General features: G+C 33.1%; 1 protein-coding gene and 1 non-coding gene across 2 annotated transcripts; both read left to right on the top strand.

Moving 5' to 3' along the window:
* The first annotated feature begins 300 nt into the window (after positions 1–300).
* Positions 301–4,246, top strand: LOC102613565 (disease resistance protein RPS6-like). Its single transcript, XM_052438005.1, has 4 exons — positions 301–1,407; positions 1,706–2,783; positions 3,331–3,615; positions 3,774–4,246. The coding sequence occupies exons 2-4, from the start codon at positions 2,661–2,663 to the stop codon at positions 4,035–4,037; spliced, it is 672 nt and encodes a 223-aa protein (XP_052293965.1). The 5' UTR covers positions 301–1,407; positions 1,706–2,660; the 3' UTR covers positions 4,038–4,246.
* A 17,972-nt stretch (positions 4,247–22,218) lies between these two features.
* Positions 22,219–22,324, top strand: LOC127901641 (small nucleolar RNA R71). The gene has a single exon (XR_008053885.1). It is a non-coding gene; the product is annotated as a small nucleolar RNA R71 (small nucleolar RNA).
* Positions 22,325–26,815: the final 4,491 nt, after the last annotated feature.

Genomic DNA, 26,815 nt, shown 5'->3' with positions numbered 1-26,815 from the left:
CCTAAGTGTAAAAGTTTAAAACAATTTAGAGTTATGTGTCAAAATATTGAAACTTTATCATTTTTTAACGAGCAAGCAAACAATAAGGATTGTAGAGTTAATAACCTATTAAATCTATCTAAGCCATTGAAATACTTTTATATTAAATTTGATAGTTCATAATAGCTGATAAGAAAATGAAAAAAAAGTGGGGGTATGGTGTCGCAGGGGCACCATAGCCTCACCCCTTTATATAATATAACCTCCACAGACCACAGTCAAATTAAATTATTTTCACATCCCAAATTTTCTCATCTGATTAAATGCAAATCTCTCATCTACTGACCTGTTATGATGTTTTTCTGAGTTTCAGAGGAGAGAACATCCGTGAAAACTTTACTAGCCTTCTTCATTATGTTTTTGTCGAACTAAAACTTTCATTGATTCATTTGAAGGATCAAGCATCTCAATTATCATTTTCTCAACTTGTTGTAGGCAACTAGTTCAATAATTTATCGTCAGAGGGGCCCAACATCTCCCACTCACTTTCTCTATCTTTTCCTTGTCCGACACGATCTCTCTATTCTCTCTGTCTCAGAGCCACTCTCCAAATACATTTTTGAAATCTCACAACCTCCTCTCTCTCTCTCTAATTCTCTTTCCACATCTCATTCAATAATGGGGTCGCGACTCTTGCGCTGCTCCGCGAAACATGAGATCAATCCCCTTTTTCTCCACCTCCTGATCCTCTCCGTCGCCCACGCGCTTCCCCTCTCGTTCGCCTAACGCAGCCCCGAGCCCCCTGGCGCCGTCGACCCCCACGCCAACATGAAATTCAGCCATTTAATCGCCATAATAATCGTCGTGTTGATTTCGGCTCTCTTCTTCATGGGCTTCTTCTACATCTACATCCACCACTGCTCCCACTCCAACAACTCCATCGACTGCCCCGGAGTTACGGCTTCTTCTTCTTCTTGTCCATCTCGAAACGATAAGAAGATGTATGATGTTTTCCTGAGTTTCAGAGGAGAGGACACCCGTGACAACTTTACTAGCCATCTTCATCATGTTTTGTCTCTGAAAAGTATTAAAACTTTCATTGATGACCAACTTATCAGAGGAGATAACATTTCACAGTCTCTTCTTGGTACAATTGAAGCATCATGCATCGCAATTATCATCTTCTCGGAAAGGTATGCTTCTTCCAGATGGTGTCTCGATGAACTTCCTCAATTGCATGCACAATCATGGACAAATTGTGATGCCAGTTTTCTATCGTGTTGATCCATCACATGTGAGAAAGCAAAGCCATTCTTTTGGAAGGCATTTTAGTAGGCTTCGAAAACGTTTTCCAGAGAAGATGAAAAGATGGAAGAATGCTTTGACCGAAGCAGCCGATCTCTCTGGCTTTGATTCGAATGTCATTAGGTACAGTAATTTTCTATCTAATTCTTAGCATTAGTCTAGTACAAGTAATAATATATGACATTAACTATGAAAATGAGTTTAAATATTTATCAGTAATATATTAATTAAATCATTCTTAATTATGGGGATTAGGTTATTTTCTTGCACATTTGAATAGCTTTCCAATTATTTTATTTGATGAAATTGTTCTGCACATTATATTAATTAGCTATTTTATATTGCAACAAATTAAAAACACACGATTCTCTGTCTTGTTTACATATATTGAACTATGTAATTGCTGTTATTTTTTCACTAGGCCTGAATCTAAACTTATTGAGGAAATTGCCAATGACGTTTTGAAGAGGCTAGATGCGACTTTTCAAAGTAAAAACAAAGGCTTGGTTGGAGTTGAATGCTCCATTGAAGAAATTGAATCATTATTATGCATTGGGTCTGAGGGTGTTTGCAAACTAAGGATTTGGGGCATCGGTGGTATAAGCAAGATAACAATCGCCGGTGCTGTTTTTAACAAAATCTCTAGGCATTTTGAAGGTTCTTACTTTGCGCTTAATGTTAGAGAAGCAGAAGAAACTGGCGGAATAAAGGACTTACAAAAGAAACTTCTGTCCGAGTTATCAAAGGATGGAAATATGAGAAACATCGAGTCTCAACTCAACAGACTTGCTCGCAAGAAGGTTCGAATTGTTTTTGATGATGTGAGTCATCGAACATAAATAGAGTCATTAATTGGATGCCTTGATGCGTTAGCTTCAGGGAGTCGAGTAATAATAACAACAAGAGATAAACAAGTCCTTAAAAATTGTTGGGCCAATAAAAAATATCGGATGAAGGAATTAGTATATGCTGATGCTCATAAGCTTTTCTGTCAGTGGGCTTTTGGAGGAGACCATCTAGATGCAAGTCATATAGAGCTCACAGACAAGGCAATCAAATATGCACAGGGAGTTCCTTTAGCTCTTAAAGTTTTGGGTTGCTATCTATGCGGAAGGAGCAAAGAGGTATGGGAAAGTGCAATGAGAAAACTAGAAATAATTCCTCATGTGGAAATCGAGGAGGTGTTAAAAATAAGTTATGATAGCTTGGATGACTCTCAGAAGAATGTTTTTCTAGATATTGCATGTTTCTTGGAAGGAGAGCATAGAGATGAGGTGATAAGCATTTTTGATGCCAGTGGGTTCGAAGCTAAAATAGAGTGAAGTGTTCTTGAAGGTAAGTCTCTCATAAATTTAGACTTATTTTACCGGATAAGAATGCATGACTTGCTACGAGATATGGGAAGAGAAATTGTTCGAAAAGAGTCTATCAATCATCCAGGAAAGCGAAATCGATTGTGGCATCACAAGGATATTTATCAAGTTTTGAAGAAAAATACGGTGAGCAACAATAGATTCTTCACTATATCTTATTTGTGTTACATTTATAGTAGTAGTTTATCTGAATTTTTCTTTTTGAATAAGAATATAATTAATACAGCTTAAAATTAATTGAAGAATAATATTAAAAAATTGGTAAAATAAAATAGCTAGATCCGATGTTTCCCCCACTCAATTTGCAACATGCCTCTATTGGGCTAAGTTCAAAATCCCCCAGCAAACTAGCGCTTTGGGAGATAGATCAAAAAAAAAAAAAAAACAAACACCTCAACCTTTTTCACTGAAAAAAAAAAAATTGCACTTCCTTTTCAACTCAAGCTTTGCCCCTATCCTTATTTTCACTAAAAAAACATGATTGAATTAATTTTAGAGTTTACATATTAAGCATTTTCTTGAATTTTCTATTTTACAATTCCTAATAAATTTACCCAAGTAGTTATTATAAAGTGATTGTAATATTTCTGTTTGGGTTTGACGGCTTAAAAATAATTGTTTATTTGTTTGCTTCAATTATATTCCAACTTATGATCTCCTATTTGATTGTTAGGGAACTGAAGCAATCGAGGGTATCTCCTTGGATATGAATAAAGTCAATAGAGAGATACACATGAATTCCTATGCTTTCTCAAAGATGCCTAAATTGAGATTCTTGAGATTCTATGGAGATAAGAACAAATGTATGGTGTCTCATTTGGAGGGTGTGCCATTTGCTGAAGTGAGGCACCTCGAGTGGCCTCAATGTCCTTTGAAAACTTTGAATATATGTGCGGAGAAACTTGTTTCACTTAAAATGCCTTGCACTAAAGTTGAACAACTTTGGGATGATGTTCAGGTACATATTTATTCGAAATTCTTTCAGTATTAAATTCTAAATACAATTGATGCTATTATTAATATATGTGATGGCATCTGTTTATTTATAAAGATAATAATAATTTTTTTTTGGGGTGGGGGCGGCGCGGGGGGAGGGGGTGTGGTGTGGGGGCGCAGAATCTTGTTAACTTAAAAGAGATAGACCTCCATTCTTCACGATCGTTAAGGAAACTCCCAGACTTTTCACAGGCTGAAAATTTTCTAAGGTTAGACAGCTGTTTAAGTTTGACGGTGACTCACTCATCAATTCAATATCTAAATAAGCTTGAAGTCCTTAGTCTACACCGCCGCGAAAGCCTGAGGAGTCTTCCAACTAGCATTCATTCCAAATGTCTCAAGGAACTTCATTTTTCGGGTTGCTCAAATTTGAAGAACTTCTAAGAGATCTCATCCGCTCATATAGATGAATTTGGTTTTGTAAAAATTAAAATTGAAGAACTGCCCTCATCCATCGAGTGCCTATCCAAACTCAAAACACTATATGTTAAGGAGTGTTCGAGGCTTGAGAACATCCCGAGTAGCATATTTAAGCTGCAGCGTCTTAATTATTTTGAAATCTCTAGTTGTTCAAATTTGAAGAGGTTTCTAGAGATTCCATCTTGTAATACAGATGGAATTAGAATCGAGCGACCATCCTTATCAACGTTAATACTGGAGAACTGTCAAGTCTTGAGAGTCTCCCTAGCAGCCTGTGTATGTTCAAATCTCTTACTTCTCTTGAAATCCATCATTGCCCAAATCTTGAGAGATTGCCGGATGAAATTGGAAATTTATGGTATGTTTACTTCATGGAATGGAGAATGGGAATGAAGGAATAAGAATAAAACCTATGTTTACTTGGCAAAATGTAATTTGGGAACGAGAATAAAATGTGTGGGTCCTACACAATTTGGGAATAAGGAATGGGAATTCCATTCTCATGGGGGGTTGGGAATGAAAATGAGGGAATGAGAATGAAATATATGTTTATTTTTGTATCCCTCTAATGTTTTCATATTTCCCAAATTACCCTCATTCAAATCACAATTAATTTTATTAACTTTATTATTTTAGTTATTATTAATTGTTGTTATTATTATTATTATTATTATTATTATTAATATTATCATTATTAACAATAAAAATAATAATAAAAATAAAAATTAATAAAAATAATTAATTCATCATTATTAACAATATTATCATTATTGTTGTTAATAAGAATAATAATAATAATAATAATAACAACAACAACAATAATGATAATAACTAAAATAATAAAGTTAATAAAATTTAATAATATTAATAATAATAAATGTTAATAATGATAATATTAATAAAAATAAAAATAATTAATAATAACTAAAATAATAAAGTTAATAAAATTTAATAATAATAATCTTATTATTTTATTTATTATTAATTATTGTTATTATTATTTTTAATAATAATAACAACAACAATAACAACAACAACAATAATAATGATAATATTGTTAATAATGATAAATTATTTATTTTTATTAATTATTAATACTATGAGTATTTTGGTAAATTAATTCTCATTCTCATTCCTCGTTCCCATTTATTTTGGCAAGTAAATACATCGATGGCATTCCAGCACATTTCCATTCCCATTTATTTTTGTCAAGTAAATATTAGAATCTTATTCTCATTCCTTATTTTCATTCCAGCTCATTTCCATTCCATGAAGTAAACGCACCATTAGAAGTCTTAGAGAAGTTGAGCTTTGAAGGAACTGTTCAAGTCTTCAGCGCCTCCCAAGCAGCCTATGTACGTTCAAAACTCCAATAACTTTTGAAATCATTGATTGCAAAATGCTCGAGAGATTGCCTGATGAACTTGAAAATTTAGAATACTTGACAGTTAAAGGAACAACAATAAGAGAACTACCAGAAAGCCTTGGTCGGTTATCTTGGGTAAAAAGGTTGATTCTAAGTAACAATAGCAATTTGGAGAGAATACCGGAAAGCATCAGACATCTTTCTAAGTTGACATTTCTCTTTATAAGCCATTGTGAGAGGCTTCAAACGTTACCGGAGCTTCCATGCAATCTAGGACTTCTGAGTGCAAGGAATTGCACATCTCTGGAAAAATTACCTGCTGGTTTATCATCAATGTCATCCGTTTTATATGTTAACTTGTGCAATTTTTTGAAATTGGACCCGAATGAGCTCAGTGAAATCGTCAAAGATGGGTGGATGAAGCATGTGTGTCTCTTAACTCACTCCTTTCATTCTATTTTCTTTTTCTTTTTACTTTAATTAAAATTAAAATTACTTTTAAAATTCATAATTTTTTTATTTTTGGGTTGCAGTCGTTATATGAAGAAAGAGGGATAAAGAAAAGTATGTATTTCCCTGGGAATGAAATTCCAAAGTGGTTTAGGCATCAAAGTATGGGATCTTCTGCAACCTTAAAGACGCGACCACCACGACCAGCAGGCTATAACAAATTAATCAGCTTTGCTTTTTGCGCTGTTGTAGTGTTTCCAGCATTTCTAAAGTACTTTAGGCATAAAAGTGGAGAGGATGACTGGGACGGCAACGTCTATGCAGTGTGCTGTGATTGGAAACGCAAATCCGAAGGACATCTTTACTCTTGGTTTTTGGGGAAAATTAGTTATGTTGAGTCAGATCACGTGTTTTTGGGATGCAATTCATTCGGTGGTGAGTATTTTGGTCCGAATTATGATGAGTTCTCTTTCCGCATTCATTGTTCCTTTCATTTTCCTCCATATCTGGAACGTGGCGAAGTGAAAAAATGTGGGATTCATTTTGTGTACGCTCAAGATTCTGCAGACCACATCCTAAAAGACTGAAATATTGTTGAACTCCATAGCAGCTGCTACTTTTTGGCAAGAAAATCGTTCTGTAGACCTTGTTTTCGTCTTCTTTTCATATATGCGTTTTTCGATGCATTCATTTATGTAATATTTATAAACTGTTTGTTATTGGATGGATTAATCAATAAATTCAAAATAAATGGTAATTAATTGAGGATGCACATTTATGAATTCCTTTTGTTTTGTCTTTAATTTGTGTTCAGTTTATGTCTGATCCCAGAAGTGACATATGCATGTAATAACTAATAACATAATCTCACATTTGAAATTACAAAATAAACGCTTATTATGATTATTTTTGTTATACTTACTTTTTTCTGTTTTCAATAATCTCACGTTTGAAATTAAAAAAACAAGCGCGCATAAGAATAAAATTGTTTTGCTAAGTCTTGAGATTTGAATTTGAAATAAATTTACTCTTGAGGATTAAATTTATCTTGTTTTAAATTATTACTAATTAGGTATGAGAAGGTGTATGATGTTGTGAAAATTATTATTCCTGTGAGTAGTGACAGCAAGACAGCAAAGTACCTATTATACTTGTGATAAAATTACAGGCTCAGTTTAACATATCAAATACCAAATTTTAAAAATTACAAACAATAACAAATAGACATCAGTTCCAATGATCATGCTAATGCTACGATGAAATGATAGATCTTCTTTTAGTTTCCTGCACATCAAAACTCTCTAATTGGCGTGTTATTTTTTCATGAAATTTCTAACATCTATTAATAATTTCTTAATGTTACTGAAAAGTTTGTAGTTCATGGGATGATACCCGAAGAGTTTTGGCTGATCTAACTCTATCAAGTTGGTAATTGCTTTTCGTAACTATATCTTCAGCACTCGAAACCTTTTATCGCTTTTCCAAGTTGATTTCAGTCATTATTTGTTAGTAAGTCTACGCGGATGAAGTTGATAGAAGCGTCAGGTTATGTGGTGGTGTTAGAATTACCAGAAAACATTGTTGTATAGGTTCCGTCGTGACATTCTCATGCGCTATATAAATCATCATTGTTTTGCAGGTGCTTTAGGACATTCTTTAGTGGAGTCTGGATCGGCTAGGCAGGGTGCCTCAGAGGCAAGAGTCAAGATGAAAAGAAATATATCTACGGCTACATAAGGTAGGAAATTTTATTATTTTTAAGTCTTCTATCTCTTTTAACTTCATTAGTCTAACATCCTGTTGAACCTAAGCATGATTCATTTCACAGAGTTTTGACCTGCTATGTGCCCAAAATGAACTCCTTGGTAGCGTTTTTTATATTGAAGATTCTATAGCTCAAGTTCTGTGGCTGTGCAGTTAGGCACAAGCAACGATAGACTTGGAAGTAATTTTTGCTGAACAAGAGACTGAGGAACCATTTTGTAGTTTGCCGATTTGATAGTGCAATGCCATAAAGCAATTTACCTGGCATGGCTTTACAAATGGATTGCAGAATTATTCAAGGTGTTCTGCATCTTTCATTATTGAACCACTGAACTATTCACTTTTGTCAATGTTTCTATGTGTTGGTCTGCTTTAAATTTTAATGGACGGAAAAATGTGGGTCATTGTGTTTTTCTATGTCGTATGGAGGTAGATCACAAGTTATAGCAATAATCTTTTCTTATGGCCCCCCAGCACTTGTGTAGGTTAGTTACATGTTGAGCGCAATGATGCTATTTTACCAGTCATAAGTCCTGCAACCCAAGCACCTGAAATTGCTTCATCTCAAGCTCTTAGAATTGCCAAGGAGTTTTGTGGAGACGATAATCGGCTTAGACGTTTTATTTCTTTCGAAGATAATTTTGTTGGTACATTGTGGATTTCTAACCCAAGGTGTATTAAGCTTGTTTTTCATAAGCTTCAGTACACTAGACATTCTTTGCAGTGCTCTTCAAATGACAGGACGTTTATTGGGATCTTACTTTATTGATGACACGGGTTCCGGAGCAGTTGGTGCAATAAGTAAAATTGATCTTATGTAGGGGTGGCAATATGGATCGGGATTTATTTATTTGATTCGATTTGATTCGATGCGAATTAAATGGGTTTGGGTTTGAAAAAATTGATTTGCTAAATAAATGAGTGAATTCGATTTGGTTCGCTAATTAAATGAATCGAATTTGGGTTTGAAGATATTGATTCGTTTATTCGTTTAATAAATGGATCATAAACAAATCGAATACAAGTCAATTCGTTTATTATTTGTTTAATTAAATTACTTTATTGTCCTTAAATTTATTTGATTTTTTTTAAATTTGAAGGTTAATATTGTAATTTGGATGACTGTATATTTAATCATAGAATATGATTTGGGTTATCCATATTTTGTTGTAGGATATTAAATTTGTGGTTTTTTTATATTTTATTTTGCTTAATTTTCTTTATTTATTATATTTTTGTAAACAATTTGTAAACGAATTCTGATTCGATTCAATTCGTTATGGATTCATAATAGAATAAATGAATAATAAATGAATCTAGATTCGATTCGATTCGTTTATTAATTCTACTAAATGAATTAAACGAATCGAACCGAATATTCGTTTAATAAATGAATTGAATCCGAATCCTGAAATTTCAATTCGTTTAATAAATTATTTGAATCCGAATTAGCAGAATTTTGACCCAATTCGTTTACAATTCAATTCAAATTCAATTCGTTTATTCATTTTTCCACCCCCTAAATTCTCATGCAAGCTAGAAAGTTCCGCCTTCTGTGGAGGCTCTCCTATTAAATGAAGGTCATCCAAAAGGCACGCAACCCGAATCAAAGAGCTCCTTATAAATTGTATGGAGGGTAAAGTGTGAAAGTCTCATGTCCATATTGACTCGCACTCATAGCAAGTTAGGCAGAATAGCTTGGTAGATGCTCTGGCTCAACAGATTTGTGTGTATGAAAGTTCAGGTTCTAAACCTCTTTCATAGGTTAGAAAGAAGAGATGAGGTGATAAGGTCTTTTTATGCTAGTGGCTTCCAAGTGAAAATAGAATTAATACTGCATTTGCTAAACTGGAATCAGAATGAGCTGTAATCGAAATAAACATGAATGAAAATGGGCTGGAATGGGAATAGGGAATGAGAATCAGAATAGGTTGTTTACGTGAACTGTAGGAATCGAAATCGGAATGAGCTAGATTGCCATAAATGTGTTTACTTTGTCTTACAATTGGAATTAGAATGAGTTAGATTGTAAAACATTACTAAAAAGTACTTAATGAATTATTGCCATAATTATTATTTTATGTTTTAATTATAGTGATAATTTATTCAAAAATTATTATTATTATTAATTATTGTCAATAATCTATTGATCTATTAATTAATTATAAAAATTATTAATTAATTAATTATAATAATTATATTAACGATTATTATAAAATATATTAATTAATATATTAATATTACCTATTTAATTATAATAATATATTAATTATTGTGCTTATTTATTCAAAAAATATAATTGTTAATATATTGTTGTTAATAATTTATTAATATATTAATTAATGTAATAATTATATTAATGAATTAATAATAATAATATGAATTAATTATAATTATAATAATATGAATTAATTATAATAATAAAAATATATTAATTATTGCGATTATTTATTCAAAAGCTATAATTATTAATATATTATTGTTAATAATGTATTAATATATTAATTAATAGTAATAATTATATATATTAATTAATAATAATAATATATGAATCAATTATAATAATTATATTAATGATTATTATTAATAAATATAGTTTTTATATTAATTAATAGTAATAATTATTTCAATTAATTAATGTAATATATGAATTAGTTATAATAACTATATTAATAATTATTATAATAGTATAGTAATTAATTAATTACTAACAATATATTAATTATTGTGATTATTTATTCAAAAATTACAATTATTAATAATTCTTGTTAATAATGTATCAATATACTAATGAACTACAATATACTAATTAATTAATTATAATAATATATTAATTAATTATATATTTGGCTTTTTTATTTTTGATTTAAAGGAGGGCATTTTAGGAATATTTAAATATTAATGGGGGCAAAATGGGAACTCTAGGGCATGGGAATCAATCTCCCATTCTCCATTCCCAAATAGTGGTGGGCCCCACGATTCCGAATATGATTCTTGTTCTATTTTTGTGAAGTAAATGCCGTCAATCATTCCAATTCCGGATTCCGATTCCCCAATTCGGGAAGTAAACGCAGCATAAGTGTTCTTAAGGGTAAGTGTTGTGCAAATTTTATTGAACTCGCAAGCACGCGAATCTATTGTAGAATAGATTAATGGCGACGAGTGTCGATTCCATGAGGAGGTGGATTTTAATTATGTGTAGAATTAATTTTCTAAGTGGGTGGTTGTATTTAAGTTGAAAGTGATTTAAACTATCCTAGAATTTAAATAGGAATGACGAAATTAAATTAAAATGGAAACTATTATAATGGACGCACTTGGGTATTTGGATCAGCATCAACATGCTCCATGGGCTAAATATTCCTTATTAATGCCAATTAAATCATGAGGGGGATTTCCACTCCTCATGAGCCACACTCTAATCAATATGGTGCTAAGAGCTTATCGTGTCAAATAGTAATAACCTTGTACTAGGGAGCTGGTTAAACCAGTGCGGTATCTAAACAAGATTATTACTATCTGTCGATGAAATGTCAAAACATCCACAAAAATTAGAGGGAAAGAGAAAATAAATTTACCAAATAAAGCTCATGGAATATGTTGAGACTTCACCTTCAACCCAAACTTGAAAGAAAATTAGCTACTCGTAATTGAACTAGGGGTAAAATGAAAATTTATTAAAATACATAGAAAATACAAGATGGAGAAGGAATTATAGAAAATGAAACTCAAAAATGAATTCAGGGGTGTCAAATTAGGGAAGGGGGGAGCCCCCCTTTTTATAGATACACTGAGTAAATCTAGCCATCAGATTAAAAATAATTTAAATGCTCAGGATTGCGCCACGTCATCAGTAAACAGTACGCGGTTTGACCACACGGTTTGATTAGTGAGGCGGCTTGAATAGGGACGCGGTTTGGTTGAAAATAATTCCGTGTATATGCATGTACAGTACGCACGATTTTTGGTCCACTAACATGCTGCCACGTCACCGATCAACAGTATATAAGAATTTTAGTCCAATAGGATCGTGACAGCTCATTGGTCAATGCCACATCATCGGTCAATGCCATGTCATTGTTCCGTATATGCGAACAGTAATATGAATAGTACTGTATATGTGAATAGTACCGTACATGTGAATAGTGTCATTTTTCCTTTTATGCTTCTCCTAAGGTTTTCGACTGCCCTGAGTTCAAAAGTGATGTCCGTTTTGCTATCTGATCTCTCGTTAATTGTGAAATAACCATGATGCCCCTAAAATACATAAAATACTTAATTATAATACAACACACATAATTAAATCACAAGAGACTTAAATACATAAAAATAGGAATGTTAGTAAGACTTGAAGTGTAAAATGACGATTTTCTCCTTTATAAATATACACTTTCTAACACTCAACATACCCCCAACCAGCTTATTGTTAGTCTCTAGCAACTGAAGCGAAGACAAAATTCAAACACAAGATTTTTTTTTTAAACAATCGTGTTTATTCAATTAGACTAATGATAGCAATCAAATAAAAGTATAAGCATTATTTCCAGTCTAAAGAAACATCACACCCATATCAACCATCCACATGCATTAGTCCAGCAGACTTTGTCATAACTATAGTAATTAAGCCACTTTCAAGAATGACATGTCAAACCCCAAAATCTCACCGGTAGTAGTGACACTCTCACAAGGAAATTAATCCCAATAAAAATTGTCACTTCAATGAACGGTATATTAAGAGAAAATAATAAAGAAGTATCACACACTCTCACCAAAATGAAAGGAATATGTCCACAGCTTAGAAATAATGCGATCTCAAACAAAATATTAGTCAACCCAATGTATTTATTTATTTATTTTTTACTTTTTTTTTGCTTATGCATCACTACATCTTTTTAGCCTATGTAACTAGCTTCTATTTCAGACTATAGATCCCTAAAATCAAGAAAGACTTTTATTAGGACGTAACGTAGGCTAGGGACATGGCTAACAAAGAAGGGAAAATAGGGAAAACAAAATATATGTTTGAGAAAAAATAGAGATCTTTTGGAAATTACAAGGTGCATTTCGCTTATCTATTATTATTGTATATCTTTTTTTTTCTTCTTTTTGTTTTGTTTCTTTTGTTTGGCACAACTTCACTGAATAGAATAATTATTTACATTTTTTTCTCAAACATGAATAGGTGATGAAATTTGTAAGACATCAGGTAATACTTCAAATCGGAGTGGGTCAAGATGATAAGTTGACAAAGAAAAGTTATTTTTTTTAAACTAAAAGGCTCAAAAGAGTTAACTATGGATATTTCACAAAAGAGATGGCTAGAAAGGCTCAAATGGGTCAAAGATGACATTTATGTCATCTTTTAGGGCTCTAAATAATATTTCATATCTACTAATTAGATGGACCTTCAGATGTAGCCACATATTTTTTTTCTCCTTTTTTAAAAATTTTATTTAACCTCTTTTTTTTTTTTAGGGGTTGACTCAAAGGAAACCTAAAGATCATGTATAACATAATAAACTGCTAAGTTGTATGAAGAATGGGCAAAAAAGGTTACTCTCCAAGAAAAATGATAGGCTAAAAAACTCACTTGGTATTTATTATGACATGTGCATTCATTCAAGCAACTCATATTTGTCTCCGACATCAACATGTAAAGTAGCAAACATGGTGTAACATCACTCAAGACCAAAGATAATACAAATACTAAAATTCGAAAGTCATCATGTCATCCAATGTTAAAAAGAAAATTACACAATTTTTTTTAATGACATTCTACCCCCCAACATATTCTAAACATAAAAGGAAAATATGCATGCAGAAAGGAGAAAATGATGCCAAAAAACTAATTAGAAAGGTTACACTTAAAATGATTGAAAAAGAAAATGTCTAGAATTTTTTTTATATTTATTTATACTAAGAAGATGCGTTTCTAGAGTCATTACACTCCATATTCAGCCATCTTCGACTCAAAAATTTGAAAATATATATTTATAAAAGAGAAGTCAAAAAGAAAAAGTTAGAATGATCACACTTAAAATAAGACAAATTTTTTTGAACTTTCAAACTAAGAAGATGCGTTTTTAGAGTCACTACACTCCATATTCGGCCATCTTCTACTAAAAAAGTTACCCACAGTTAGTCTCTAAAACAAAAAATAGTAAAAATTTAACCAAGATTCCACAATTGTCAACTATTCCCTCCCCCCAACCAGAACGAAACATTGTCCTCAATGTTTTAAAGGAAGTAGAGTTTAGAAGACATCACCTGGGTATTGCAACACAGAAGAAAATATTTATAAGTAGAGAGTTAAATCTAATTTGTACTTCTTACTGCGGTTACTGTTACCATCATTATTTGGATACTCTAACACAAAGGTCCTGGGATCTGGCTCTGGTTGATAAGCTTGTAACAAATCAAGTAGCTCATTAGTAGTGTGAGCACAAATAAAAACTTTTTTCGCTGAGGAAGGAATGAAATAGTTTTTTATTGCATGGTTAAGAAATGCGATAAAGCCATCATAAAAGTTATTGATATTTAACAAACCGATGGGTTTCTGGTGAATGTTTAGATGGGCCCAAGATGCTAATGTGATTAGTGCCTCAAGAGTTATAAGATCTCCTAGTAGGAAAATAAAAGCATCAGCATAATTTAGTATTTCAGTTATTCTTTCTTGCATACCAGAGACGACTAACTCTTCTCCAGTAGGTGAGTCAAACAAACAACGCAAAGGTTTTAGGGTGTTGGGATGATGCCTAACACTTGGCTCCCTCTGACATAAGCAGTTTCTGAGACCAGTTTTGATAACCCTCGGTTACCTCCTCCATATACCAAATGTAATTTCCTTACTGCTATGCTTCGACCAAGATCTATGGCTACCTTAACGAACTCTTTGTATTTGCCATAGTTAAACCCAGAGAGCACACAAATGTTCTTGAATTGTTTATTGGGAGTAGCTGCCATTGGGATACTTCTCAAAAATAATTTGTGAGTGCTTATAAAAAAATCATATTTAAAGATCTTGGTGACAGTGGGTCACAACTGTGTATGAGGTAGCATGTCAATGTCAATTAACATGTAAAGCACATGGGTCGAAAGTAAAAAAAGAAACAGTAAAAAGGAAAAAGCAAACAATGATAAAATAAAATTATTAAAGACAACAATGCAAATGATAAAACAACAGTAAAGTGAAAGGATATTTACAGGTAGTTGTGACTGTGGCCCACATTTTCCTCTGGTTTTACGTCCAGAAACGGCTTGAACGCCCTCTATGGGTCGAGGATAGGCTTCCTATCCATTTTTCTTATAAACTGGAAAACATGGTCGTTTATAGTCAGATTCCCGAGACTGTATCGTGCATGCTCTTTCTGGAATAATGGCCATAACTGGAGAATCGCTCCTTGTACATATCCACTGGGATGCGTTTTAAGAGACAAAATGATATCATCCAATGACTCCTTATTCAAGGCATCCCTAATGAATTGAATCCTGTCTTCTCTGTTATCAGACACCATTCCTAAAGAACATGGTTTTTTATCGCATCTCATTCTAGCACACTTATGACAAGCAACAGAAATTGTTCGAGCTCTTTGTTTTCTTGTATAATTTCGTTTACCACAACCCGGCATGTATGCAATAAAGTTGGGAGGCAACTCACTTGCCAATCGTACTTTGGCCTCGATTAACCAGCGGATGTCAGCAGGTATGTTATTCCTCATAAGTAATCGCATGCATTCGGACCGAGCTTTATAAATTGTAAGGATGGCATTTTGAAGAAGTGAAGGGAATTGATTGTGAAGCTTTGCTAAAATCTCGTTTCTGTCCATACCTTTGCCTTAGAAGATCAGTTATTATAGGAAACTAAAGTAACCGACTTAATTGTCACAGAGTACCGTTATCCGCCACTTAACCGAGATAACAAAATAAAACATACAAACGAAGTAACAAACTAAAACACAAAAAGAAAATTATAATCGTCCTCTTATTGAATTTACCTCAAGCTCCAACTGGATGTCGAAAATACCTCCCTCAATGTCTCTGAGTTGTCTTTCTAAATCCTCAACATAAGATACTAACTCTGGTGGTTGTAGATCCCAGATACGATGTGTTTCACAAAATTGTATCTGGTCTCTGAGATGAGATTTTACACGTTGAAATCGTCTAAGATTGTCCAAGAGGATCTGTTTAGCTGAGGTACTCATGATTAATAATGATAAAAAAACTTAATGATTAAATAAACACACTTATGTAAAAATAATTTCAATTAGCAAAAGAATAGTAAAAAGAAAGAAAAGAAATCAAATCACCGAAAAGAAAAAAAATCTCAATTCAAATTTGGTGGGTCACTCAAATTTATTTCGGTGTCTTCTCCATGGGGTTGGTACTCTAGACATGGCTTTAATCTTTGACCATTAACTTTAAAAGTAACGCCGTTCTTTGGGTCCTTAATTTTAATTCCTGTATGTGGAAAAACAGTGTGAACAATAAATGGGCCAGACCATCGAGAGCGTAACTTACCTGGGAATAGGTGCAAGCGAGAATTGAATAAAAGCACTTTCTAACCTAGAGTGAAAGATTTCCTCAAAATTTGCTTGTCATGAAAGACTTTCATTCGTTGCTTGTAAATCTTTGCATTTTCATATGCATCATTGCGAATTACTTCAAGTTCTGCCAGGTGTAATCTTCTTTCTGAGCTAGCTTGCAGCATGTCAAAGTTGAATTTCTTAATGGCCCAGTGTGCACGATGCTCTAGTTCCACAGGTAGGTGGCAAGCTTTTTCATACACTAGCCTGTAGGGTGACATCCCAATCGGGGTCTTAAAAGCCATTCTATATGCCCATAATGCATTATTGAGTCTTAATGACCAATCTTTTCTGTCTGGCCTCACCGTCTTTTCTAATATGTGCTTTATTTCTTGATTTGAAATCTCAACTTGGCCACTGGTTTGCGGATGATATGGGGTCGCCACTTTGTGAGTGATGGAATACTTTGTCAAAAGATATTTGAATGATTTGTTGCAAAAGTGAGTACCACCATCACTGATTATTGCTCGAGGGAATCCAAAGCGTGAAACAATGTTGCTTTTCAAAAATCCTATCACCACCTTATGATCATTGTTTCTACATGAAATTGCTTTTACCCATTTCGATACATAGTTAACAACAAGTAATATGTATTGATGGCCAAAAGAAGGGGGAAAAGGTCCCATGAAGTCAATACCCCATACATCATATTCCTTCGAGTAATACTCGCCATTCGTTGACACCTATCACATGAATAGCAGAAAGTGTAAGCATCACGAAATATAGTTGGCCAATAGAAACCACATTATAAAACTTTGGTAGCTGTTTTCTTAGTGCTGAAATAGCCTCCACAAGCTTGTTCATGGCAGAATGAAATGATACTTTGAAATTCATTTTTTGGGACACATCGTCTAACAATTTGATCTGCACAATACTTGAACAGATAAGGGTCATCCCAAAAGAAATTCTTTATTTCTGCAAAAAATGTGGTCTTATCTTACTTGGTTCAATGCTTTGAAAGTTGACCTGTAACAAGATAACTAACGATATCAGCATACCAAAGTAATACTTCCACACTCATCAATTGTTCATCTAAAAATGACTCATTCAATGTTAAGGGTTCTATAATTGTGTCAAAATGGAGACAAGAGAGATGGTCAGCCACAACATTTTATGTCCCTTTCTTACCTTTAAATTCCAAGTCAAATTCCTGCAAAAGTAACACCCAATGAATTAGTCTAGCTTTTGCATCTTTCTTTGTGAGAAGATATTTAAGAGCAGCATGATCGGTGAATACAATTATTTTACAACCAATGAGATAAGATCGAAACTTCTCTAATGCAAACACTACTGCTAGCATTTCTTTTTCAGTGGTTGAATAGTTCAATTGTGCATCATTTAATATCATACTAGTATAGTAAATAACATAGGGAATTCGATCAACTCTTTGTCCTAATACTGCTCCTACTGCGAAATCAGATGCATCACACATGAGCTCGAATAGTAAGCTCCAGTTTGGGGGCTGAATGATGGGTGATGATGTCAACAATTGTTTTAGTTTTTCAAATGCCACAAGACATGAATCATCAAAGACAAAATGTACATCCTTAGCAAGTAGATTGCATAAGGGTTTAGAAACTTTGATAAAATCTTTAATGAAACGTCTATAAAACCAGCATGCCCAAGAAAATATCTTACTTCTATGATTGTTTTAAGTGGAGGAAGATTGGAAATGAGATCCACCTTGGCTTTATCAACCTTAATACCTTTACTCGAAATGAAGTGACCGAGAATAAGACCTTGTTTTACCATAAAATGACACTTCTCCCAATTTAAGACTAAGTTATTCTCGATACATCTCTGCAGAACTAGTGTTAGATAATGTAAACATTGATCGAATGAATCACCAAAGACAGAAAAGTCATCCATAAAGACGTTAAGGAATCGTTCAACCATATCAGATGATTAGTATTAAAAATTGTTTAATTATCAAGCAATAATATGTTATTTTATGCTTATGTTATAATTTATATTTGTGTTTATGTAATATATTATAAATTATGAATTATGTTTTAAATATATTTAATTTTGTGTATTTTTATGTGTTTATTAGGAAAAATATTAATTTCACGTACTTCGAGGTTCCAAACCGATAAACGAAGGTCAAATTTAGATTCCGGAGGTCCGAAAACCTTAAGATCAGTTAAGATCGGCTTAAAATTGGGTTTGTGTAAAAAAAGTTAACTTTTCCTGTTGACCGAGCACTGATTGGATGATGAAATGAGTTTACAATAGATATGAGTGCATGGGATAGCTGGCAATTTTGAGTAAATCTCAACCGTTCATGATTTAATGGCCATGATTGTGCCATGTGGTAATGGTTGGTGAAGCAAGTTGTAGGATCCGAATCTTTGTATTTGGGTCGACCCGATCCACCCATTAACCCGCCAAATCTCAACCGTTCTTTGGGCAAATTGGACGAGTCAAACGATGCCAAGTGTGATGTTGACTTTTGAAGTTTGACCAGCCATTGGATCTTGATCTAAAGGTTGTAAGGAGCACATGCATGAAGCTTATGATGGACCGCAAAGCACTGGATTATGAATTTATTTTTCTATAAATAGAGCCTCATTTTTATGTTTTTAATCATCTCTCTACAACTCTCTTCTTCTCAAATTCTCTCCATCTCCTTGTAATCTTGATTTCCAAGAGTGTTTTTAATATTTTGTATAATTATTTTTATAAATAAAATTAGTTTTATTTCCAATTTTAGTTGTTTTTATTTCTTTTAATTATAAGTAATTCAATTTTACTACTTCTTTTTATTTTAATTATGCTTAACTAAATAATATTAGTTAGGGGAAGGTGAAACTCTTAGGAAATAAATATGATTTAAGCAAATTCTATTTTTAATTTTATAAATTAAATTATTTTCTATTTAATTTTATACATATTTTATATTTTGAAATTTTGATTTATTGTAGACAAACAAATGAATTTGGCACAATAAATTTTTAATATCTTAATATAAGGTATGGTAAAATGGTATTTTGACTTATTGTAGACAAATTAAATTTTGGCACAATAAATACTTAATCCATCATAAAATTAAAGGGAAAATAATAATAATTTATATAATTAATCTTTTGGGCAATAAATCTAAAAAAAAAAAGGCAAAAAGAATTTATTAAGTGTTATTTACTTCTAAGAGTGGATCCGTAACCCTAACTAGTTCAATTTCATAGTTTCATTTAAATTAAGTTGTTTATATTTAAGTTTTAATTTCAATTTTTAGTTAAAATAAAGTAAACAAATTAAATATTTTCTCTGTGGATCGACCTCAGACTCACCGAGTTATAATACAACAAGACACTCTTATACTTGGGAGTTAAAAATTACTTTTAAGTTGTGTCATCAGAAAAAATGCTTAACATGCATCGTTGAAATGTAACAGGTGCATTACATAATCCAAATGGCATCCTCCTATATGTAAAAGTGCCAAAAGGACAAGTGAAAATGGTTTTCTCTTGATCTTTTGGTGCTATAGGAATCTAATTATATCCTGAGTAGCCATCTAGAAAGCAATAAAATTCATAGCCTGTTAATCTATCAAGCATTTGATCGATAAATGGTAAATGAAAATGGTCTTTACGTGTGACAGAATTCAACTTTCTATAATCAATGCATACACGCCATCCTATAGTCACTCTAGTGGGTATCAATTCATTATCAGCATTGGTAACTACTGTGACTCCTGACGTTTTGGGGACCACTTGCACAAGACTGACCCATGAACTATTAGAAATGAGGTAAATGATACCTGCATCTAATAGTTTAAGGACTTCAGTTCTAAGAACTTCTTCCATGTTAGAATTCAATTGACATTGCATTTCCCTAGTAGGTTTAGCATTTTTATTAAGGTGAATGTAATGCATGCAGTCTACTAGGTTTATACCTTTTATGTCGGCTATGGTCTATCCTAATGCTCCTTTGTACTCTTTTAAAACATCCAACAACTTACCTTTTTGTTCGTCATTTAGGGATGATGAGATGATTACCGGCAAAGTGCTTTCTTCTCCCAAAAATGGATATTCCAAAGTGTTGGGTAATAGTTTGAGCTCGAGTTTCGATGGTGATTCTGATGATGGGTTGAGTTTCTTCTCTAATAGTGCTAGTTGTTCAACTCTTGACTTCCATTTATTAGTGTCCATGGATGGTGTTAAGTCAAGTAGAGCGTTGATCTCATGGACTGATATGTCAATATCATCAAAATCCAAACCAAAGTGAGTTAAAAATGTTTGTAAAAGGTCATCACTAAGGTTTGAAAAAAAAGTATTATCAGCTAATGCTTCTATTAAATCTACATCAACAATTCTATCATCTGTATTGTGAGGTTGTTTTGTAATGTTGAAGATATTTAGCTCTATAGTCATATTGCCAAAGGACAACTGCATATTTCCAGTCCTGCATTGAATGTGAGCATTGGCAGTGGCCAAGAAAGGTCGGCCCAGGATAATGGGGATGTGCTTCTTTGAATCCTGGACTGGTTGAGTGTTAATTACAATGAAATTAACAGGAAAATAAAACTTGTCTACCTGGATAAGCACGTCCTCCACAATACCACGAGATATTTTCATGGACCGATCTACAAGCTATAACACCACTGGAGTTGGGTGTAATTCGCCCAATCCAAGTTTCACGAATACTGAGTAAGGCAACATATTTACACTAACTCCTAAGTCCAACAAAGCATTCTCAATTGTGTAGTTCCCTATACTACATGAGATAGTGGGAGAGCCTGGGTCTTTGCATTTTGGAGGAATTTTGTGTTGGAGTATAAAACTAACGTTTTCTGTTAAAAAGACCTTCTTTTGAACATAAATGTTTCTCTTTTTAATGCAAAGGTCTTTAAGAAACTTGGGATAAGATGACACTTGTTTTATAGTATCAAGTAAACGGATGTTAACACTTACCTGTTTGAAGATTTCAAAAATCTCACCTGTGGATTTTTCCTTCTTTCCTTTAGCTAACCGCTGAGGAAATGGAGCTATAGGAACGTATTCTCGTGGGTTGGTTTCTTTTTTCTCCTCTGATGATGAGTCATCAACATTCACAGGTACAATTTGATTCATTTTTGTCACTGGTATCTCTATTTTGTTGTCGACTTCTTTCCCTTTTCGTAAGGTCATGACGGCTTTGACCTCTCCATGCTGCTGTGGTGAACTGGTACTTGCTTCATGCACTCCTTTGGGATTAGGCATAGGTTGACTTGGGAATTTACCTTTTTCAAAAGTCATTGCCAAAGTTTGAACTGAAGAAGCAAGTTGTCCCACCATCTTCTCAACGTTTGAAATTGATTGGGCATGTGAGTTGAAGCCTGCTCTCATCTTATTTCGTAGTTCATCGATGGTGCGGTTCTGTTGCTCGATCGTGGAATGAGTAAGATTCTTAAAATTCTTAAAATTCTGGAATGCATCCTCCCACGGTCTAGGTTGAGAGTGGTTTGGGTTCTGATTGTATGGTTTAAATGGTGGGTGAGAAGCTTGAGGAACTTGAGGAATTGGTTGCATTGGTGGAGCTGGAGCTGGAGCTACTGGTCCATTCTATTGGAATCCTTGAGACCATGAAAAATTGGGGTGATCTCTCCATTCAGGGTTATATGTGTTGGAGTAAGGGTTGTAGTTTGATGGCTTTCTCATTACACTTATAGCATTGGCTTGATCTGAGTATGAGTCATGATAATGTGGTTCTATTGATTTAGCAGTCGTTAACGATGCAATTTTTCGGAAAAGACCTTCAATTATCGTTTTGACTTCTTTAATTTCCGAACTTGACTCGCTAATATGAACCTCATTCACTCTCTTAATTTTTTAAGTATTCCTGAGTGATCCGTTATTGGGAATTATCCGCTTGTCGCTGAAAGAAATCCCAAATCTCTGATGCACTTTTTGACATTAGCTCTCATCCACTTGTTGCCATTAGCTATTCTTGCACATGCGGCAATAATCCCTCTAAAAAGTATTGGCATTGGTGTCATTTCTCGTATTCATGATGTGGACACTTCAAGAGTAGCCCATTGAATCACTCCCATGCTTCGAAAAACTGCTCGTATTCTCTCTGGGTAAACTCTGAAATTTCCCTGCGAATAACATTGGTTTTATACACCGGGAAGTATTTATTCAAAAATTTAGTTATCGTTTGTTCCCATGATGTAATGCTATTAGCAGGCAATGTATTGAACCATGAACGAGCTCTATCCTTTAAAGAAAATGGGAATAATCTAAGTTTAACATCATCATCTGAAAAATTCTCATATTTAAAAGTTTGACAAACAGTATGAAAATCATTCAGATGATTATATGTGTCTTCATTTTCTAGGCCATAGAATGTTGGGAGACAATTTAGCACGCTAGGTTTTAACTCAAAACTCCTATCAGCTATATTTGGGTATCTTATGCATGATGTGCTCAAATTAGCTAAGAGACTAAAGTAATCCTTAAATGGCCTCTCCTGTGGTGCTTGTTGTTGTTGCAAATCCATTTCAATTTTATTTTTAATTACAACGTGTTTGTGTGTGCGAAGTGTTTTTTCAAGTTCAAGATTTATAGGCTCAAGATTAGGTAATTGTGACGTTCGACCATGCATGCAAAAAATACAAAAATGAGAACAAAACAAATAAAAATAAAGAAGAAGGAGAAATTATGATACTAATCTTATCGCGCTGTTACAACCTTACTATGAAAACACACTCAAGAAAAATACATGAAATAAATTAGCTAGAATTAAAATAAATTAATAAGATAAACGAAAAATTACAAAGAAAAATAACTTGAAAATTAAATTATAGAATTTTAAAGAAGTGAAGAAATTTTTACCTCTAAATGCATATTCACTTTTTTTTCGTTTTTTTAAAATTAAAAAATACAAGAAAATAACTAAAAGAAATTATTTATAAAAATTAATTCTACAAATTAAAATAACTTACCTCCTTGGCAACGGCGCCAAAAACTTATTGTGCAAATTTTATTGAACTCTCAAGTGCCCGAATCTATCCTAGAATAGATTAATGGTGACGAGTGTCGATCCCACGAGGAGATGAATTTTAATTATGTGTAGAATTAATTTTCTAAGTGGGTGGTTGGATTTATGTTGAAAGTGATTTAAACTATCCTAGAATTTAAATGGGAATGGCGGAATTAAATTAAACTGGAAACTATTATAATGGAAGCACTTGAGTATCTAGATCGGCATCAACATGCTCAATGGGCTAAATATTCCTTATTAATGCCAATTAAATCATGAGGGAGATTTCCACTCCTCATGAACCACACTCTAATCAATATGGTGCTAAGGACTTATTGTGCCAAACAGTAATAACCTTGTACTAGGGAGCCGGTTAAACCAGTGCGGTATCTAGACAAGATTATTGCTATATGTCGATGAAAAGTCAAAACATCCACAAAAATTAGAGGAGAAGAGAAAATAAATTTACCAAATAAAGCTCATGGAATATGTTGAGACTTCACCTTCAACCCAAGCTTGAAAGAAAATTAGCTACTCATAATTGAACTAGGGGTAAAATGAAAATTTATTAAAATACGTAGAAAATACAAGATGGAGAAGGAATTACAGAAAATAAAACTCAAAAATAAATTCAGGGGTGTCAAATTAGGGGGGGAGCCCCCTTTTTTATAGATACATTGAGTAAATCAAAGCCATCGGATTAAAAAAAATTTGAATGCTCAGGATTGCGCCACGTCATTAGTCAACAGTACGCAGTTTGACCACACGGTTTGAATAGTGAGGCGACTTGAATAGTGACACGGTTTGAATAGTGACGCGGTTTGGTTGAAAATAATTCCATGTATATGATGTATCGTACGCATGATTTTTGATCCACTAATATGCTGCCACGTCATCGATCAACAATATATAAGAATTTTAGTCGAATAGGATCGTGACAGCTCATCGGTCAATGCCACATCATCGGTCAATATGTGAATAGTATCGTACATTTGAACAATGTCATTTTTCTTTTTATGCTCCTCCTAAGGTTTTCGGCTGTCCTGAGTTCAAAAGTGATGTCTGTTTTTGCTGTCTGATCTCTCGTTCATTGTGAAATGACCATGATGCCCCTAAAATACATAAAATACTTAATTATAATACAACACACATAAATAAATCACAAGAGACTTAAATACATAAAAATTGGAATGTTAGTAAGACTTGAAGTGTAAAATGACGATTTTCTCCTTTATAAATATACACTTTCTAACACTCAACAGTAAGTCTCTCATAAATATAGACTTCTTTGATCAGATAAGAATCTAGACACTTTTTTTTTACCAAATAAGAATCTAGACTTACTATGAGATATGAGAAGAAAATTATTCAAAAGGAATCTATCAATTATTTAGGAAAGCGCAGTCGATTATGGCATCACAAGAATATTTATAAGTTTTGGAGAAAAATACGGTGAGCAAGAATAGGTTTTCAATTATATCTTATTTATGTTACATTTTTATTAATAGTTTGTCTGAACTTTTCTTTTTGAATAAGAATAGAACTTATGCTGCTTAAAATTATTGGAAGAATAATATTATAAAAGTAGTAAAATAAAATAGATAGATCCTTTGTTTTCCCCGCTCAGTGTGTAACGTGGCCCGGTTAGGCTAAGTTCAAAGTCCCCCAAGCAAAAAAAAAAAAAAAAAAGACCTCAATCTTTTTCATTGAAAAAAAAATTGCTTTTCCTTTCCAACTCAAGCTCTCCCCCCTTAATTGAAATGAAATACTAATGTAAATAGCAAGTATTTCTAATTTTATGGAATAATATTTCATGGAAATGTCGTAAATTAGTATTAGAATTTACGGGTTAAACATTTTCTTCAACTTTTCTATTTTATAATTGCTAAAACAATTACCTGCATGGTTCAATATAAAGTAATACTAACATTTCTACATGGTTTTGACCGCTTAAAATAATTGTTTATTTGTTAGCTTCAATTATATACCATCAGTCTCCCATCTTATTGTCAGGGGACGGAAGCAATCAATGCCACACTACAACAAAGACGACGTGTAGTAGCATCCAAAAAAGGCTATCTGAACTGAAAGATAGCATTTTGGCCAACACTAAGCTAAGTTTGCCTGTGTAACTAAAAGTGTTTGAATGTAGTAGCATTTACTAGATGCTATCACTTAATTTGTATAGCATCCAAGAAAAGCTATTAGTGCTTTGTGTATGTGCTGCATTGGATTACTAACATAATTTAGAAAATACGGCCAAATTGCATTAATAGCTTTATGAAAATGCTATGAAATTACAGTTATAGCTTTCTGAAAATGCTATCTATTGTAATCTTGATTACAATTTTTTAATATTATTATGCTGCTTTTGTTAGCATTGTATAAAGTTAAATATTGGATGTTCACCTATGTTATCCATCAAAATATAAATATCACCAAAACTATATAAACACATAATTAATCTATCATTAAACTCATTTCTATTGATGAGCAAAAATTATTGATAATATATGGTATTAAAATTAACAATATATTCATTTACGATTATAAGTTACATGATAAACTTCAAAATACATTAAAAAAAAGAACATATACCACAACATAAGTATGCTTTTTTTGGTATGAATGCACTCTGTGAAGGTGAAATAATATGGGCAAGAATTATTGACAATATTATTATTGGTTATGAGTGCCTTCATAAAATTAGGCACATTAAAGGGAAAAGAAATGGGTTAGCAGCTTTAAAGTTAGATATTAGCAAATCTTATGATAGGGTGGAATGAGATTTTTGAAACAAACAATGACAAAGCTAGGATTTCCAAATAGATGGGTAGATTTAGTAATGAATTGTATCACCACATCATCTTTCTCTGTACTTATAAGTGGGAGTCCTAAAGGAATGATTCATCCTCAAAGAGACCTTAGACAAGGTTGTCCTCTATCTCCATATTTGTTCATTCTGTGTGTGGAATCTTTTTCCAACTTGTTGCTGCAAGTAGAGCAGAATCATCAATTCCAAGGGCTGAAATTTGGAAAGGAGATTACTGTTGCGCATTTGCTTTTTGCTGATGATAGCCTGATGTTCACAAAAGCCTCAGTTGACAGTTGTAAGGCACTCAAAGCAATTTTTGACTGTTATGCTGCTGCCTCAGGACAACTCTTCAATTTTGATAAGTCGTCTATGGTTTTCAGTGGAAAAATCCCAGCAGATAGAGTTAATGGAATAAAGAACATCTTTCAACTTAACGTAGTGTCTATACATGAAAAGTATCTAGGCTTACCATCTATGGTTGGAAGAAACAAGACAAACTTTTTTAATGAAGTGAAACTCAAAGTGCTAAGCAAGATTTCAAACAGGCAGCATTAATTTTTCGAGTAGAGGCAAAGAAGTCCTTATCAAAGCAGTGGCTCAAGCAGTTCCAGCCTATACAATGAGTGTTTTTAAGCTTCCTTTTGGACTATGCGATGACATTCAGAAGGTAATGGCGAAGATGGGAAAAAATGAGCCAAGCAAAGAGTAGAGAAGGCCTCGAATTTAGAGAGATGTCCAATTTTAATCAGGCATTAGTAGCAAAGTAAGGATGGAGATTGCTGCGGTACCCTCAATCATTGGT

The sequence above is a fragment of the Citrus sinensis genome, chromosome 3 (genome assembly GCF_022201045.2).
Source record: "Citrus sinensis cultivar Valencia sweet orange chromosome 3, DVS_A1.0, whole genome shotgun sequence".
NCBI classification, from domain to species: Eukaryota; Viridiplantae; Streptophyta; class Magnoliopsida; order Sapindales; family Rutaceae; genus Citrus; species Citrus sinensis.
The sequence above is the reverse complement of the archived record's forward strand: the minus strand, read 5'-3'. Positions and strand labels throughout refer to the sequence as shown.